Source organism: Anneissia japonica, unplaced genomic scaffold (assembly GCF_011630105.1).
Source record: "Anneissia japonica isolate Jap-2015-1 unplaced genomic scaffold, ASM1163010v1 scaffold1165_len1893470_cov193, whole genome shotgun sequence".
Taxonomy (NCBI): Eukaryota; Metazoa; Echinodermata; class Crinoidea; order Comatulida; family Comatulidae; genus Anneissia; species Anneissia japonica.
The window spans coordinates 602,391-620,594 of NW_022709613.1; the positions used below are offsets into that span (position 1 = coordinate 602,391).

Below are 18,204 nucleotides of genomic sequence, written 5' to 3' on the forward strand. Positions count from 1 at the left end.
CATTCGAAGCAGCAATCAATGCCCTTAACAACTGCTGTACTACTACTACTAAACTAGGCATAGCTTCCAACGTGTCTGTCGACTCTTGATAATACTAGTAATAGTACTAACACCATCCCGATGATTTAATGTATATCTTTCTTCTTCTACCATTACTAATTAACATCAATAACAAGGGTAATTTATTCATCATTGAGAAAAACTAGGCCTATCTATTTCTAGTGGATCAGAATCGTCTGCAGAAGGAAGAAAATTCAAAGAACCCTGTGAAACACAGTAGATTGTTGTTGTGTTGAAATCCCTGCGCATGCGCAGATCCATCCATGCTACATCTTGGAAGCTTTACCAGCCTCGCTGAGGCTGGTAAAGATTACCGAGACGTTCCGAGATTTTACAAGGATATTACACGGAGGTACTTTCACACGTGCCGTAAAATGTTACTTTTGGTTACATTTGGTAAGATTTTTGTACGTGTGAATCGGGTATAAGAGTGCAACATTTTAAGATTGTAGATTGTATTTTGGTTTAACCTCATTCATCCTAAAGCTAAAAAATGTAATCATCTTAACCTTGCTACTCTTGTCTCATTTTTAACTATTTTAATATTGTGTGCATTTAGTGGTGTAGTACAGTATAGGAATGCAAGTCAGTTTTTTTTTAAATAAAATTATATTTTAAATTTGTGATTTGTATTTTAAGAAGCGCCATGATGAATTATGAATAAATTATCTTTTTCATACTGTGTGATGTGTGCAGTGGAACCTCAATTAATAGGCTTTAATACTATGGCTTCGCAAACATGGAAATTGACATTTAAACAAAATCTAAAGTTCATTGACTTTGAATATATTATGGCTTGTGATCTAAAGGAAGCCTTTCATGATCTCTTGTTTATTGTGATTACTTTGTTTTATAGTATAGTAGGTGTTAGATTGTTTTATCATACTTAATAGGCAATTAAGTGGTATGTGAGGTTTTAGATGGCATAATACTATACATTCTGTCACCTTTAATTCCAATGTTTCAATTGTTGAGTAATGACTAATGTTTTCTTGGTATTGTATGTTGAAGATTTTTATGTATGTTATTAGTTTCCTTGATTTAAAAGATTACTGATTCATCTAGTTGAACGTTTTTTCTTTCATTTATATTAATATTTCCAATAGTTATTGATCTTGAAGGGAAAATGGCTAGCAATGAATTAATGGTAGTGTATTTGTTGTAGTACAGAGAGATTTACAGCATATTCTATAGCTTGCTATTGATTTCAATAGACTCATAATTTTAATTCATTTGTTTTCATCCACTATTGAACAGGCTGGTAGGTGCAGTATAAAACACTACCTATTTACACACTTTATTATCGTAATAAACTAGATTCAACATTCAACAGAAAAACAGAAAATCAAGAAGAGACAAAAAATGCTTTTTGCACAGCTTTATTAAAATTGTACCTCATGTGAGAAAAATGGAGAAAAATATGGATGATGCATTTATTGTAAAATGTGTGGGTAGAAAATCCAGCCTAGCAAAATATAACACTTCGATCTATTCATGGCACAATCCTGACTGTAACCATCGTATAATCGAGATGCAACCATATAAACTCAATCGAAGTACAGATGAAGATATAGGATAGATGACGCAACATTGTCATCTCTCCTCAAGGACCACCTTTAATAATGGATGACAATATTGACAATAAACACAATGTAACTAAGCAATACTGAAGAAGAATAGCATGTACACATTTATTTTTTATATCACTACATATTTTAATAGATGCAATATATCAAACATGTTGTCTAACCGTAATTTAACCATGGAGGAATTAGTTTAATTATCCATGATAATGATTGATCCATTCCATCCGGAATTTAACATGGGAATCATTGGGAATCAGTACAGTAGTAATAAAAACTGAAACTATTTTTGTAGATTGAACCATATTGAACAGTATCTTGTTTGTTCCTCATAATTAACTGCTGACAGGCTAGCTTTGACCTTGAATCTGAAAATGACCTATTGTGCATGTGACCTGTGTAGAATGAGCCAGTACTAATAATAATAATTTGATATTTATATAGAGCCATTTTGTACACTCTAATGTGTTACTGTTACTAATTTAGACACTGGCTTCTTTGTAATATAGCATCAACCTTGTAACATTTTAAATTGCATACTTGTGTTGTTTTTTTTTTTTCTTTTTTCTTGCTAGTAATTTGTTATAGGCCTATATATTTATTGTACTTTCATAAAAATATTCAATAGAGATACATTAACATGTAATTTAATGTCATACTTTGATAAATTCACAAACCCATAAAAACATTGTCTCTACGGGTATACTGATAATGATAAAGTTTTCTTTGTCATAAATAAATAAATAACTTTGACTTTGTCATACAGTAGATAGTACATTACCTTAGTTCCTCCAGTGTAGTCCCACCTGGAGTAAAAATCCCACCCCTGACTTTACGCCCAACTTCACGTACAAGCATTTCCCTGGGCAAAGTCCCAGGGTATAATTAGGTAAGTAGGTCTAGATCGGTAAATTTAACAAATGCTCACAAATTATGAAGAACTTGGTTCCGAATTTGGCATACGTGAAACTCTTCCAATTGATTTAGACTAGACATTGGTCGTTGTAAGGTTGAATAAACACAGTTTATGCGGGGAATAAGATTTTGATGAACATTTTAAAAGCCTGTAAAATGGTATTATTTGAAAGATTAGCCCTGCATTTGGCTTCGTTTTTAGCCAGCTAGATGCAGTGTCAGACTATTAAAAGCAGCAAAAAGTAGAAATATTGACGATGAAACAGGTAAACGTCTTATACAAAAATCGTCTTGGGGTTCGCCTTGTACACAGATTACTGTACCTAACACGCAAGTTAAATACAGTAATTGTCTGACTTAAACAAAAATGAAAAAAATAAGGTATAGTAGAATAAAGGCTTAAAGATGTATTGTCCATTTAACTTGATTAAATTAAAAAAATGTGTACCCTGATTTTTAAACCAAAATATTATACTAAAAATAATAAAAAACTTCCAGTGACTAGAAGTGTTTCTATCATTTTTCGCTGTAAACTGATGGGTAGACATTCTTTAAATACACTAATTTCTATGTTCAAGTTGATAACTTTTATATTACATGATACAATACATCTTTAATAACATTTTAAAATTAATAGTTAGCTTCAGTGAACTCTGAAAGCAATCACTAACATATAAATAGGGTTAATGGAAAAGGATAATGAAATAAGAAATCAGATAATTCTGTCCCAGTAGTGTATGTTTTTATCTTCCGCAAGATTGAAATGGTTCAATTGTAATGCTGAAAGAGTGGCAATGAATATTAAATGTCAATAGACTAAGAGAAAATTGATACGTAAGCAATTGTCTGAATATAATAAACTAAATATGCACATAAATTTGTAGATACGTGATCATAGTTGCCTGCTGTCAGTTTGTACTGTATGCCTTAAATTACTGGGAACTGTGAATACTGATGTCAAGAGGTTGGTTAGTTAGGTTAATGGTAATTCCTTTGGTTGGAGGCTCTGTTTGGTTTTTCTGTCCATTTTTTTGTTTCTTCACCCTACATAGTTTATCAGTGCTTTATAATTATCCTTATATACTGTAATTATTATTACCGTAGGTCCCCTAATATAAGGTCATTCCACTTGAACACAAAATTTGGCCGATTCCATTTCACCTAAAAAAAAAATCCTTTTTTTTTTAAATTTGTAGGATGACCAGTGGAAAGGCAACTCTTATCTATTTCAATTTTTTTTATTTATTTTTTTCTTGAAATTATAATTCACAAAATATCAGCTGAGGTACTTCATAAAATGATGCCCTTCACAGTCATTTAACTTTTTAATTATTGAAATTGTCAAATATGCCTACATAGTAAATTTATACTGTAGAAGACAAATTATTCTCAAAATTATCATGCATCTTTTCAAATTAATGGATTTAAACTTGTTTTAAACCTAATTTGATATGATGGGCAGAAAATCAAGGGAAACTCATACAAATACATTGATGTAGACATCTGCTGGTAGTTCTGTCGTTTTTAAGCGATGAATACATTGTAATTTAATTAAAGGATTTAAACCAGATTAATTAATATAAGTGGAATTAATTCCCATTTTGAAAGTCTTCTATTAAGAAATGGTACACAAAATAAGAATAAAATAAATAAAATGTTAAAAATCATAAAATACTGTAGCCCATGATAGATTTTAAAACTTAATTGTTCAAACACAAAACTCCTCAGGCTGTCAGGTAGAGGTCCAATCCTTGATCTAAACCCGACTAAATGCCTTCCACTTCCTTGATCTAGTAATAATCAACTTTTTTATCAACATCAGAAGTCTTGGTTGAGGTTATATACTGGAGTCGTAGCTGTCAAACCAATATCTTGCAATACATTGATCCCGGTGTCATGTTCTTAAAGGAAGCTTATTGGTTGCATTTCACAACGCCGCCTTTTATTTTGACCAAAAATTAATACCAGATCCTTTTTTGAGGTAACAGTGAACAGCAAAAATGTCAAGGACTTTCATTGTTATCCCTTTACATTGAAAAAGTTTAATCAGAAATGGTTGCATTTTAAGTAATTTTTTTCCATTGAAAATTAGCTGTTATGATTGTATCAGCTGCAGTAGTCGGTGCTGATTTCACTGTTGTTATTTTTGATTGTGATTGTTTTCTTATTCATTGTGGCATACAGTGCATGACATGTATAAACAAAGCTTATTCAAATAGAATACTGTCAATATGCAAGAAAGTCTACTGTACACATGAAATTGGAGAGAAACAGAGATTTCAATAGGACAAAAAAAATTGGAGAAAATCAGTTCTACGCTAGGTTTCATCCATTATTTTCATCATTTTTACAAGATTTGAAACAGGTCTACTCCTTTCAGTGATCCCTCAATATTCATTGAAAGAGTACAAAATAAAGTGATTATTTTTGTTATTTTTAGATCATCATTGTTTCTTTTTATAAAATTAGTCCACCACACTTCCACACCCAAACTCTTGCCTAAATATGGTCATGATGACATCACATCATGACCATATATAGGCACATCATGGCTATATATGGGTATATTGTACTGTACAACAGTTTTTTGTCAAAGAAAATTTGAAAATGTGAAAATTTTGAAAATTTGATAGTGTGGACAGAGCTTAAGTCTGATCTGTCAGACTTAAAAGTGTTTGGTCAGAACTCCATGGTCAGACATTGAACTACCATTGATTTTTGTATGTTAGTATTTAGACAAACCTGAAAATTTATGACATAGCCAGTAATCTCAAGGAAATTCATTTTATAAATAAACCTTCTGTACAGAAATCAAAGTTCAGACCTTATTTGGTAATCATTGACAAGTGTATTGCTTTCTACTTTGATAAGTTCACATGTATTTTTTTTATTTTGCAAGATATTTACTTTTAATGCGACTATTTCTTTACAGATTAAAATCACAAATTTGATTGTCAATTGAGAAATATTTTCTAATTAAAAACATTTTCAACCATAATTGATAATTACTGTATTACCTATAATGTCAGTGTTATCACCTATCTGTGTGGCCCAGATCCAGATGTTGCTTCTGTATCTGACACAAATTGATCTGAAAATGTTTACTAGAATATATTGAATTAAAAATGCATTACACTTGTTTTCTTGATTTGATTATTATTTTGAATTTTAAATTTTATAATTACATTCTGTCTTTCTCCAGGTGATCCTTCAGAACCAATGTCACCGGAACAAAATGATAAAGGTCCCATTAATACACGTGTCATAGCATTAGAGCGCCAACTAGCGATTGAAATGAAGGTGAAAGCGGGTGCGGAGAACATGCTTCAGATGTACTCATCTGGTTCCGGTAAAGACCGTAAGATGCTGGCTGAGGCCCAGCAGATGTTGCAAGATAGCAAGACAAAGATAGAATTCATTCGTATGCAATTACTTAAAGCAAACCAATCTCAGACTCCTTCAGGGAACACGAATGGTGAAAGACGAGAAAGTAAGTGCCAAAATACAGTATATTCTCGCGTATATAAGATGACACTTGCAAATCACGATCGAAAAACAGGGGGTCATCTTATATGCGCAACACGTGCATTATGTTAATTTTTAAATCATGTTCCTCTTACGTGCAGATTGTCTGTATCACTCATATTTACTACTGAAATTAGGCTACTACTGTAACTACCATAAAATGCTATTATTTGCAAGATTAGCCCTTCTTTGGCTCCAGTTTTAGCTAGATACAGTATCAAGACTATAAATAGCAGCAAAAAGTAGGAATTTCCGATGGTGAAACAGGAGGTGGGAGGGTGGGGAGTTGGTTGTCTTATACACCCAAAATACAAAAATTGTCCAAAAATCTTCTCAAAACTCGGAGGTTATTTTATAATTTATGCCAGTATGGTATATAAAATTTGTTGACAACTTGTTGAGTTAATATAAATGTATTATTTTCATTGAACAGTATAGTATGATATAATCACATATAATTGTATGGAATGATACAGTATCATCATAATATGTAAAAATAAAATATAATGTTCATATACTGATTGGTTCTATTCCCAAAGTATGTCTATATAAATGTAAAATAATATTTTCAAACACAAAGAAATTAAATTTAGTTGAGTAAGTGCATTGGCCTGTGGTACTTGCACAAATTACACAGAATGACACTCTTGTCAGCGACACTATTGTTAAATCCTATTGTACTGTTGCTGCTATTGTATGATTTGCTATTTCCAATCACTCCTCCTTCAAAGGCTTGTTAAAAACCAAGCATAAAGGCTTTTCCAGTATATGACTCATTGAATGATACAGAGATAATGGAACCATATCTTGCTGTGTTTAGGCCAGAATAAAATACAAACATGTTTTCTGCTCCCACCCATATTTTGGGACATTTACTTTTAAATATAGAAATAGAAAAAGAGAAATTTACATTGTTTTTGTTTTTAATCTATCCTGTCATGTCCTTCAAAATAGCAAATTTGATATTTATTGTAGGCCTATAATATGATTATAAATAAATGAATTTATTCTTTAAAAAAATAGTTGACAAGAAATATTTCTTAAAATTTGGCCTAATTAATATCTTGCTGAGTTATAATGGTCACACCCTATTGACAAAGGCCTTAACTTTGTACCATCTTGGTTTCAGTACAGTTATCTTACTTCCATGATTAGTCATTGTTTTATTTAGGACACGCCCATGATATAGGTAAATGCTCATGCAGGGTCATTCCATTATTCCGTCCCACATATTGGATTAACAATTTCCATTCAAAATACTTCCATACACATTTTCCTCAATATGTCCACGTTATTGTATTGTTATTTTTGTATGACATTGACAAAAACCTATTAGTATTAAACTAGATTTAGAGAATTGCAGGCCTATAGTGATGGTATTTAACAATGTTTTTTTTTTTTTATTTATAGTTTATAACTGGTTATTTTTTACATTGTTATTTTTAAAAAATAGATTAATTTTAACTTCATTTTATTACTTTGTTTTCCCAAACCATTTTATAGTTCATTGATTTAGAGAATTACATGCCTATAGTGATGATGGTATTTAACAATGTTTTCTTTTTTGTATTTATAGTAAATTTATAACTTGATTATTTTTTTTCTTTGTTATTTTAAAAAAAATAGATTAATTTTAACTTCATTTTATTACTTTGTTTTCCAAACCATTTTACATTGATTGCCACCTTTTGTGGGTCATAATAGTAAACTTTGATACATCTTTTAATCTCCAGGGTATCCTTACCAAAAAACCCAGAAACTCGCAGTCCCATTAACCTAATGTCAAGTCCATAAAATACACAAAAATAATAGCATTGTCTATAGAGGTAGGGAAAGGAGCAGTTATGTGGTTAAAGGCTGGGTGGTCAAGCTGTGTTAATACTGTATTATGGGTACCTGGCAAATGCATTAACATTTCAAACATGTACCTACTAATAATACTATGAACATGTGTAAGCAACAGCTATAGAGTAATACTACACTGTGTATTGATGTAGAGTCTTTCTTACCATTTGGAAATATAAATTCAGCAATATGACATTGTTTTGTTTAATTGGTAAGCTAAATATTTATTATATAATACAGTAAACCTATATTGTTTTTGTTTGGGGCATGCCATGTTAGTCCTTTATTACATCTAATTTATATTTAGTGGTACTAGATAGCAAATTAATCTGTAGTTGGTTTTACTGATGGTTTCTATAGCCTATTTGGCAAAAATGTGTGATAATTATATTGGGAAGGTACAGTATATCTGAAGTAAAAAAAAACTTTAATTCATTTTTCATGGTTTATATAAAGAAATATAAAGAAGTTCTTATAGGCCTATATGCTACACTTTAAACATAATAATCTTTCATTCTTATATAGTATAATGATAGTTTTTATGTTTTTACTTGAACTAACAGTTACTAGTTTTACTAACCTTTTTTTAATAAGAACCAGTACAATTTATAGAAAATTGTTATGGTATCATTAAGAGTTTATTATACCGTACTGTATTATAGAGGGTATTACATAATCAAACCTATTGATGCTTGATTTGTTGTTTTTTTCCAGTTAACTGTGAAATTGTAATTTCATATTTCCCTCCCAGTTTTTATAGTGTTTTTTTTTCTCATAAGAACTCAATTGACATTTTAACTCAACCTCAAATTGTTCTTATTTTGTTCTTTTATTTTCAGCAATCCCAGCTTCATTTTTCTTATAAAATGTGTTCTTTTAAAAAATAAGTGTACTTTGTTGACATTTGAGCATTTCTGACCTGTGCAGGCTGACATTAACCTTTGAGGTAAAATGAAGCTACAGTTTAATAATTGATTTTAATCGCTTGCAATTTTCCTGGATTTTACAGGTATAAAGCGGCCTTCAGCTACAGATATCTTGTTGAACCCAGTAGAATTTAGAATAGAAGAATTACGCCATCATCTACGAATAGAAACAGCGATATCTGATGGATTCAAGAATGTTATGAAGACCCTAGGAAGCTTGAAGACTTCAGACAGAAAAGGGTTGGCAGAAGTAAGTTGTTTATTCATATTTTAAAATTTTTTTAAGGTGAATCTTGTGGATCTTACGGAAAGGAGGTCACTGAACTGAAAATGAACCCAGAAACTTTGTCCAATCAAAGAAATCTGCTAATGGCCTCATGCTAACAAATCAGAGATCTAAAAAAAACAAAAAACTTTCAGAATGCTAATTGTCCCATTTAACTTGACCCTGGACTGTTGCTGTGAGACAAGAAGTGTCTAATGTAGCATATTATACTTCAAAAATATACCTTATATATACTCTCATATAAGACAAGGCTTAAAGTAGAAAATTACGATAAAAATAGGGGGTTGTATAAGTGTCGCATACAAATTTTAGGTCTTTAAAATCATGTTCCTCTTTTGTGCGACCATTCGTGACATTTAAATTTACTATTGCAGTGAAGCTACTAAATTGTTGGTAGATGAAATGCAATTTTAAATACCGGGAAATAAGCTTTTGATGAACACTTAAAATCACTTAAAAAGATTAGCCCTGCATTTGGCTCTGTTTTCAGCCAACTATAAATCCAGAAACAATGTATTGCTAAGCTCAACAATTCTCAGTTCTTAAACATTAAAACATGGGCTGCTACATTCTGCAGAGCCCTACCTACCGTGAGACTGAATCTGTAAAGAGCTGTAGTTGACAATGTTAGTCGATTAAACTCACATTTTTCTCACATTTGTAACGTGAAAAATATTGTCAACTTTGACTCTACAAATCAGGCCTATACAATGGTAAAGGAAGGAAAATTGGGTGTTTTGACTATTTTATGTAACCACACAGATGCTATTTGTGTCGGACAAGTGATTTAAGTTGATATATTTATAGTTTATAGCCATCCTGTTATTGATTAGAAATGAAATCAAATATCCTATGTGCTAAAAACTTGGCCAATTCTTTGGTTTTTCTCATAACTGAAAAACAACACCACTTCCTAAACTTCATAATGAAAGAAAAACCATTAGTCCCGTCTCCAAAAGCAAGTTTTAATGATATAAAATGATTTTATATGTTCCTTTCATTTTAGTATGCAAATATTACTACTTTTCTTTTTAACCAAATATTTCATTTAAAAAATAGGCTATTTGTGTGTCCTCTTCTAGTCTGGGATCTTTCCTACTAAACTTGGGATGAGGAAGTATAGTATAGTCATGAAGTGATGAAGTAATTTATAGGTTTCTCTGCCATGTAGTGTAAAGTTGGAATACCAGCTGCATTCCATAGTGAGTGTGTGATGTATGACATATGACCTACTCTGGGGATGACCCCTTTCAGATTGGCATTCACAGGAAAATGTCATTTTGGATTAATGATAATTCATGCCTTAATTTGCTTTAATTAATCCATAAGGAATTAAAAGTATCTCTGGAATGCTGAGGTGAAACAATCATCAGGAATGTGTATTGTACATACAGGCCTGTCTGTGTAGAGTTTTTCATTTAATTCTGTTTTATTAATTAATGTTTATTTTTTATTGTTTGATCTTAATTTGTATATTGTTCTAATATAATTTCTATGACTAGATGTTAAACTTTACTTTCAGGCAATTATAATTCATTTTGTGATTTTTCATTCTTGATGTTGCCAATTTGAATTTCCTTATAATAATGTTATGTTTTATTGTCTATAAAAGAACACATTTTGAAATTTAATTGTTATCTTCTAGGCACAAAAGGGAGCACAAGAATCAACACATAAATTGGAAATTCTACGACTTTCACTAGAAGCTCGACTCAAGGAGCTACCTCCAGATTCAGAGAACATTAATGTTATTAAAGAGGAATTAAAAACAGGCAGATCACAGGTCAGTACAATAGTTAGTATACCCAAATATGATAAGACATTGTGATGGAAGATAGATTGTCCTATTACTTTATCAGGCTCTAATGACATTGAGGAGTAGAAGAAATCTGTTGGCTTGAGGCCTTTAAATACCACTCTCCCAGTTATCACATCCTCTCGAAGATATCACTTTTTCTTCTCATTCACCAAAGCTCTTTGCCTGGTTGAAATTTCAGTCCCAGTCTAGTAAATCACTTCTTTCCTAGTCACACTTTAGTTAATCTTCTTGTAGTAATCATTTCAGCCACTTTCCAACTTATTCCATTCCCCTCTCAGTTATATTTTAGTTCCTTGTTATCCCTTCCTATTCATCATTTCAACTTCCTTCTCAGTTATATCACCTTTCCCCCTATTATTCTTCATCCTTCTTAATGATAAGAGTGAACTATTAGTATCTTTCTAATGCTCCTGTGAATATAAAATAGGCCTATAGTCATGTCATTTCTAATAATATACCATATCCTGTAAATACCTAAAAGCCACCTCATTATATCATTTCCTTAGGAAACTATGCACTTAAAACCGACATATTTTTATGATTTGAGTAGGGGATAGGGTTTGTAATTAAGGGGTGAACCATCCCTTCAAGCTCACTACATATTTTTTATGATTTAAGTAGGGCATATGGTTTGTAATTAGGGGGTGAACCATCCCTTCAAGCTTAACTAATCATTTAGGACCGGCTGCAAGGCTCTATTCTAACCAATTTTCTTCATGAGGCTTGTAAAGTGGAATTCAAAAAAAAAAAAAAAAAACTTGTCCAAGATTGAACTGCAGACCTTGTGATTATATGGGGAGCACCCTAATACTATACCATAGCTCTTATTTTCCAATATTAATAGTTATGGAATGTTTTGTAAATTTGTCAATTACTATGAAAAATGCACTTTGATCATTCATTCATGCTTTGGTGTTTTACATGTGTACATCATGGTTTGCAATCTTTCAGTAAGGAACAGTGCATAGAGACTTAGTAATTTATGCGCTATATATAAGAAAACATTGTAATTGAATTTTTACCATTATATCATCTCTCACTACAGTCTAGTTATTATAAAAAACTACCAGAAGTACCGTTTACTAGGAGGAAACAAATAAAAAATGTAAGGCAAGCTTACTGCATGTCCTACTATTGTTTAACCTCAAGGTCCACTCACCCTTGTTTGAGTACTACTTGTTTTGGAGTTCATATGTGTGCTGTGGTTTCAAGGGTTTAGCTTGGTTGACATTTTTTTTGTATGTGTGTGTATTCAGCTTAATCCCATTCCTCTTGTACCAAATTTAATTTCAAGGCTTGGGCACACCTAAACGTTTTTTTTTTTTTTAATTAAAAATAAAAATTAGAATATTATATTGAAAATATAGGATTTATAAGTTCATCCACCAATATAAATCCTAAGTGAGGACATTTTGATAAAACACCCTTACCTACACACATTCCCAAATACTCCCACTCAACTCGTTCTGTGTGTATGCCTATTGTTTGAGTGACATCCTTGTTGCCATGCCTATTGCAATAGCCACACCCATCACAATGTTGTACAGCAGCAACTGCCTATACAGAATTATATCTCATTAAATGGTGATTGCCAAACATGGTGGTTGTAATAATATTTTAATGCTATTTCTTCAATTTTATTCTTCGTTGAAGTTTTATTTTATTATGATATTAACTATATTTTTGCTTTGTTTTTTTCCCTTTTTATTATTATGGTTGATATTTATATTATTTAGTTCATTTAATTTAGCTTCTTCTGTTCTAACTCTTTCATTTAGCATTCTTTTTCTTAACACAGTATAGTGTGTGCTTCTTCTTACTACTACTGTATTTTTGTATTCTAATCTATTTTTTATATTATTTGTGGAGAGACTAGCTTTAGCTGTTAATATGTTGACTATGGTTTGTATATTTTAATATAGTCTGAAATACCACAATATTTAGTATGTACATTACATTAGTGTGGTAACAGTAACACGGTATACAGTGAAATCTTCATATACCGACAGGTCAGAAAACCGAATTTCACGCTTAACTGAAATTTTTTCAAGACCCAAAATCATTCCTATTCTTACCTTAATAAAATGGCATTCCGAAAACCGAATCCCTCCGAATTCTGGATGTATTATTTGGTCCAGAACACAAAAAGCAACCTTACAAACCGAACAAACATTTGATAAACAATCGATTTCCAGACGAAATAACGCAATAATCATCACTGTCCGAGAATTAACAACTAGGCCTAGCACACCACGCTGTGAATGAACCGTCTGTATGGCTTAGCTCTAATCCAGTAGAGTTGCCATTGAGATTACCTGTTGATAAAAACGACACGTTTATTTAATTATGGAGGAAATTTGTGGAGAATGAAATTTCAATTTGTTATATTTATTTAGATTTGACTCTTAAAAGAAAACCATGAGGGTTTCTTATTTGTTTTAATAAATCTGTTTAATTGAAACTTTATTGGTTACACTGAGCTTGTTTTAGTCACCCACTATGAAAGTTTGGGCGATCTGACGTCATCACAACCTTTTGGAGGTGCGGCCTGCCTGTTGTTTACCGTCCAGCAAGACCATCGTTGCTATGAAGAATGCGTTGTGTTTAGAAAAATATATCAGACGAAAAAATCCATGTAAAAACACTATAAAAAGCATCAATTATATTGATAATTAAATTTACTGTTTAGTACAGCCAAACAGCAGGTACTGTACGTATTAAATGTTAAATAATACTACTGTATTGTAGGCTAATCATAACAAACCCACAGGGGTTTGCTATGTCTAATTCAACAGATAGGGCCTAGCTGGCCTAACAAGCTTGTTTAGAAAGGGTTTGATAGAAATGTTTTACAAACCAAACTTTATTTAAAACCGAACATCGTAGCTGGTCCGGAGCGGGGTCGCTATTGGGAGAGTGCACTGTACTATGATGTACTTCTACTAAACTCTGTTGATTGGTAGAACAGTATATGGTGTACTATACCATGATGTTTTGCCTAGTTTTTATATTACAGAAGAATGAAACAAATGAAAATATGCTATTAATATAAAGATAAAAAGTATCTTAAGTAATTATACTTTTATAGGTGTAATTTTGCCCTACCTGACGTGGAAATGTACCGAATACTCAGTACATTTGAAAACAACTGCGAAAAAAATCGCAAGTTGTTCTCGGGTGGGACTCGAACCCACGATCTCCAGATCACTAGCCTGGCATCATACCTCTAGACCACTGAGCTTGCGCCTGATGGCTAGGGTTGAATTCGAGTCCAAGTAAGCAGCGGGTACTGCAGTATTGATACTAATTGTTATTGTTGTGATGGAATAATAGACAATAACTGGATTTGCGTCTGGAGAAACATGTATAGGTGTAATTTTGCCCTACCTGACGTGGAAATGTACTGAATACTCAGTGCATTTGAAAACAACTGCGAAAAAAATTGCAAGTTGTTCTCGGGGATGTATCCACCATCATAGTTGCATTGAATTGTTCTGTTTTTTTTGGATCAATAAATGTAAACTTTTTTCGCTCTGCAGTCTTCCATGTTACCAAAACAAACGTAAAAATTTACTATATTTAGATTTGGTCTACAATGTAATACCAACCTTTTACTTGGTCACCTGAGTACATGGTTATGTAACTAGGCCACCTCACCTTACTGTCAGATTTATTATGTAACTAGGTCACCTCACCTTAGGAACAGGGTTATGTAACTAGGTCACCATGGAAACATATTGCAAGTGTTTAATGGACATTAATGTGATTATTGGCCTTTGAGTGATTATCCCAACTGATAGAAATTCATGAATTTTGAGAAGAATGAGTTTACTTAAATATACCTTTCATTATTTATTCATCAGGTATTGTAATTGGATCCCATTGCAATTATACTTTATAGTACATAACAAAGTATTATTACTAATTAGTAGGCATATTTATTATTAAAGTGGAGTTTTTTAAGGAGAAAATCCTACATTCCATGGGGTAATTTTTATTAACAGGCCAGGGACTTTAACTACCAATTTCACCCAGTTATTTCCCACACTTGTGCTACAAATTCCTCGCAAGTATACACCATAAGTGCTGCACCTGCACCTCCCCATATGTTGAATATAGTGTCACAGTCATTTTTTTATATTTATGAGAGTTTGGACTGAAATAGAGGATGATTAATGCAGGCCTGCCTTAAATGATGTGGGACAGTTATGTTGGAACAGGAATAATAGTTTATTATTACAATAACTGATTTCTTAACTGATCTTAATACCAGTAAATCTATCATTTTTATTAGTATACAAACTAGATAGTAATTAACTAATTGCATGGTAGGTGTGTAATTAAATCTATATGTGTGTTGTAGTGAGTTAGCTGAACGAGGTCATTAAAGTGTACAGTTGTTATTGAGTATATTACTTGTAGATGAGATTATTATGTTCGTTAATGAAAGTGTTTTTGGTCATGTCATGAATCAGTCTGTTCCAAATTAAATTCCAATAGATCACAATCTCGTTGAATATTTGTTCTGATAATTAAATGTTTGTATTCAAATCTTTAAGTGTCAGTAAATATTGAATTTAGTGTCACATTCTTTGTTTTAAGTTTTCATATCTTCTGCTTTATATCCAATTCTGTTTATTTTCTTAGCATTTAATGCGGAACAAATATTCCTCTTTTAATCTACAGTCATATAATACGTTGCCAAAGCCAGCGGCCCTAACTGGGAAACTTGATGTACGTTTGATGGGTTGCCAAGATATCTTAGAGTTCTTCCCGAATCGATCCAAGCACAATACATTCCCATTTGGTACAAGTCCTGGAGAGACGAAAAGTCTTCTTAAGAGAAACAGCACCAAGTCATACTCATTGAAAGGGACAAGTGAAGAATTTTCAAGTAAGTATAATTGATCATCATCATCACCATCATCAATGTCATTTTTATCATTGCTATTATTATCATCATCATTAAATTGCAAATTCATTACATTGCAATAGAAACTTTACTTTATTGAACATTTTTGTCGCTGACGAGATTAGTAACATGTTTTCAAAACAAATATCAATGATGATTGATTGAGAATTTAAAAAAAATATTTTTGTAAGAACCCTAAAAAATTCAATTAAACCATCCAAATAAATGTTCACTTCCAATGAAACATAGATCGCAACAATTCAGTTTTCATTGATTAGACTACTTTTTACTACTGTTAAACAAATCCTTAAATTTATTACTACGTAGTATTTAAATCATGTACAGTATGAAAAGAATATTGGAATGTATTATTTATGAGTCTGTTAATTGAAAGGGTATTTCTTTTCATTCTACTTTTCAATTAAAATCTGCCAATTCAAAGTAAGTAGTTCATATATTAAGTTCATTCGCTCAACACAGAAAATATAAATTTGGCCTTCAGAAGGTAAACTAGTCTTTTATTTGATGTGGGGCTCATTCACAAGATTTTATGTATATAATATTGTTTTATAGATCCTTTATTATAATTTTTTCCCCTTTAAATGCTAATGCATACAATGTTAACATATTTTGACTCTTTTAAAGACTGGTATTATTAAATGAATCCAGAAATAATCAATATTTAAAACTGAGTTAGAGGTACAGGAGAACATTTAAAATGAAAATCCACTTTGGAGGTTTTCCAGTGAAAAGTTATGAAATTATGGTATATTAATGATCTTGAATATAACACAGGAACTTAATTTAACAGTAATGATAATATTAATATAAAAAAAAATAATCAAAATTATAACTAATTTCAGTATAAACAACAAGGATAATAATAGAATTAATGGATGAAATAGACCTTGTGGTATGAAGTTAAATGCATTTCAGTATCTCGTAAGCATCAAAACATCTATCATTACCATCCATACTATAAGTCATAGCCACCATTACTAACACAGCCTTTATTGATCATTGTCGAGTTAATTGCCAATTAGGCGTACATTTGACCTACATTTGAGAGTGATGATAAAGGCCTGTCTATAATCTATACACTTTCTGTATAATGAATATGATATTTTCTATTGTATGATATTAAATTATATTTAAAAAATACATGTATAATAAAGTATTAATTAGTAATCATTAACTGATATCTGTATTTTAGTCCTTTAACTTATCATACGGTACGTCATCTAGCTAGTGTAGCTAGGCTACTGTAGGTTGTCCACAGAGAATAGTAGGCTAGGGCCTACTAGTTGTGAGGGGTGGTGCCAGCATTTGTCTGATGGGGGTCCAGTGTCTCTGGTGCGCATGGTCAGGCGTCGCCTAAAGTCTTTTGAAATTAGTCCTTGTGGCAAAACCCCCAAAAATGTTAGAAGAGTTGAAAGTAGTAAAAAAAAAAAAAAAAAAAAAAAAAAAAAAAAAAAAAAAAAAAAAAAAAGACGTCAAGCAATGGACACACGTTCCCGCTGGGAGCCTATTTTTATACAGAAGTACCACATGGTGGTGCCATCGATGTAGGCCTAAATCCTTTTTAGGCACCAGCTCTACCAGTTTTATTAGAAGCCACCTTATATTTAAAGTACACTACTTTTACCAATACTGTATGTCACCACCCACCACATGTCTTTGCCAACCCTCAACCATATACATGACACTACTTCTATCCACTTAAATCACACATTCTTTATTTATCTAGGCTGCCCCATGTTTACATGCACTGCCCTTATTCATTTTACCACCCTGGTTTTTCTAGGCCAACTATTTAGTTACCATTCCTCATATTGGATTCCCTATAGTACATTTACATGCACTTTCCCCTATAAATTTATTTTGTCACCACAACATATTTTTCTAGGCTTTCCTACATATAAAAATGTACTTTCCTTACACTTTTTTTTGTGTGTATAAGAACCAGTAAAATTTTGCTCATGCTCAGTGTTCTTATATTTGGCCTATTTCATGCTGAAAATGTTATCATTTTGTTCTTATGTTACACACTTTTCAAACATAACAAATTATTATTGTAAAAAGTGGTTCCTGAAAAAAAGGCCCCTGAAAAAATAGCCAGAGAAAAAAAATGCCCTAGTAAAAATGGCCACAAATTACAGGTTGAACACCTACTGCACACAAGGTAGATATAATGTTTTGGGTTTTTTTTTTAATTTTTTAAATATAAAAATCTCTTTAGACATTTTACTTCAGCCTCAATTTGTTCTTATATTGTTCTTAATTTTTAAGCAATTTCAGCCTCAGTGTTCTTATAAAATGTGTTCTTATAAAAA

General features: G+C 31.7%; 1 protein-coding gene across 2 annotated transcripts in view; it reads left to right on the forward strand.

The window, feature by feature from the left end:
* Positions 1–18,204, forward strand: part of LOC117106826 (serine/threonine-protein kinase N2-like) — a 47,619-nt gene that overhangs the window by 11,080 nt on the left and 18,335 nt on the right. For both annotated transcript variants that reach the window (XM_033248294.1, XM_033248295.1), the window contains exons 2-5: positions 5,761–6,048; positions 8,938–9,104; positions 10,786–10,923; positions 15,646–15,853. In XM_033248294.1, the coding sequence (XP_033104185.1) occupies positions 5,761–6,048; positions 8,938–9,104; positions 10,786–10,923; positions 15,646–15,853 (801 nt within the window). The remainder of the gene's footprint in view (positions 1–5,760; positions 6,049–8,937; positions 9,105–10,785; positions 10,924–15,645; positions 15,854–18,204) is intronic.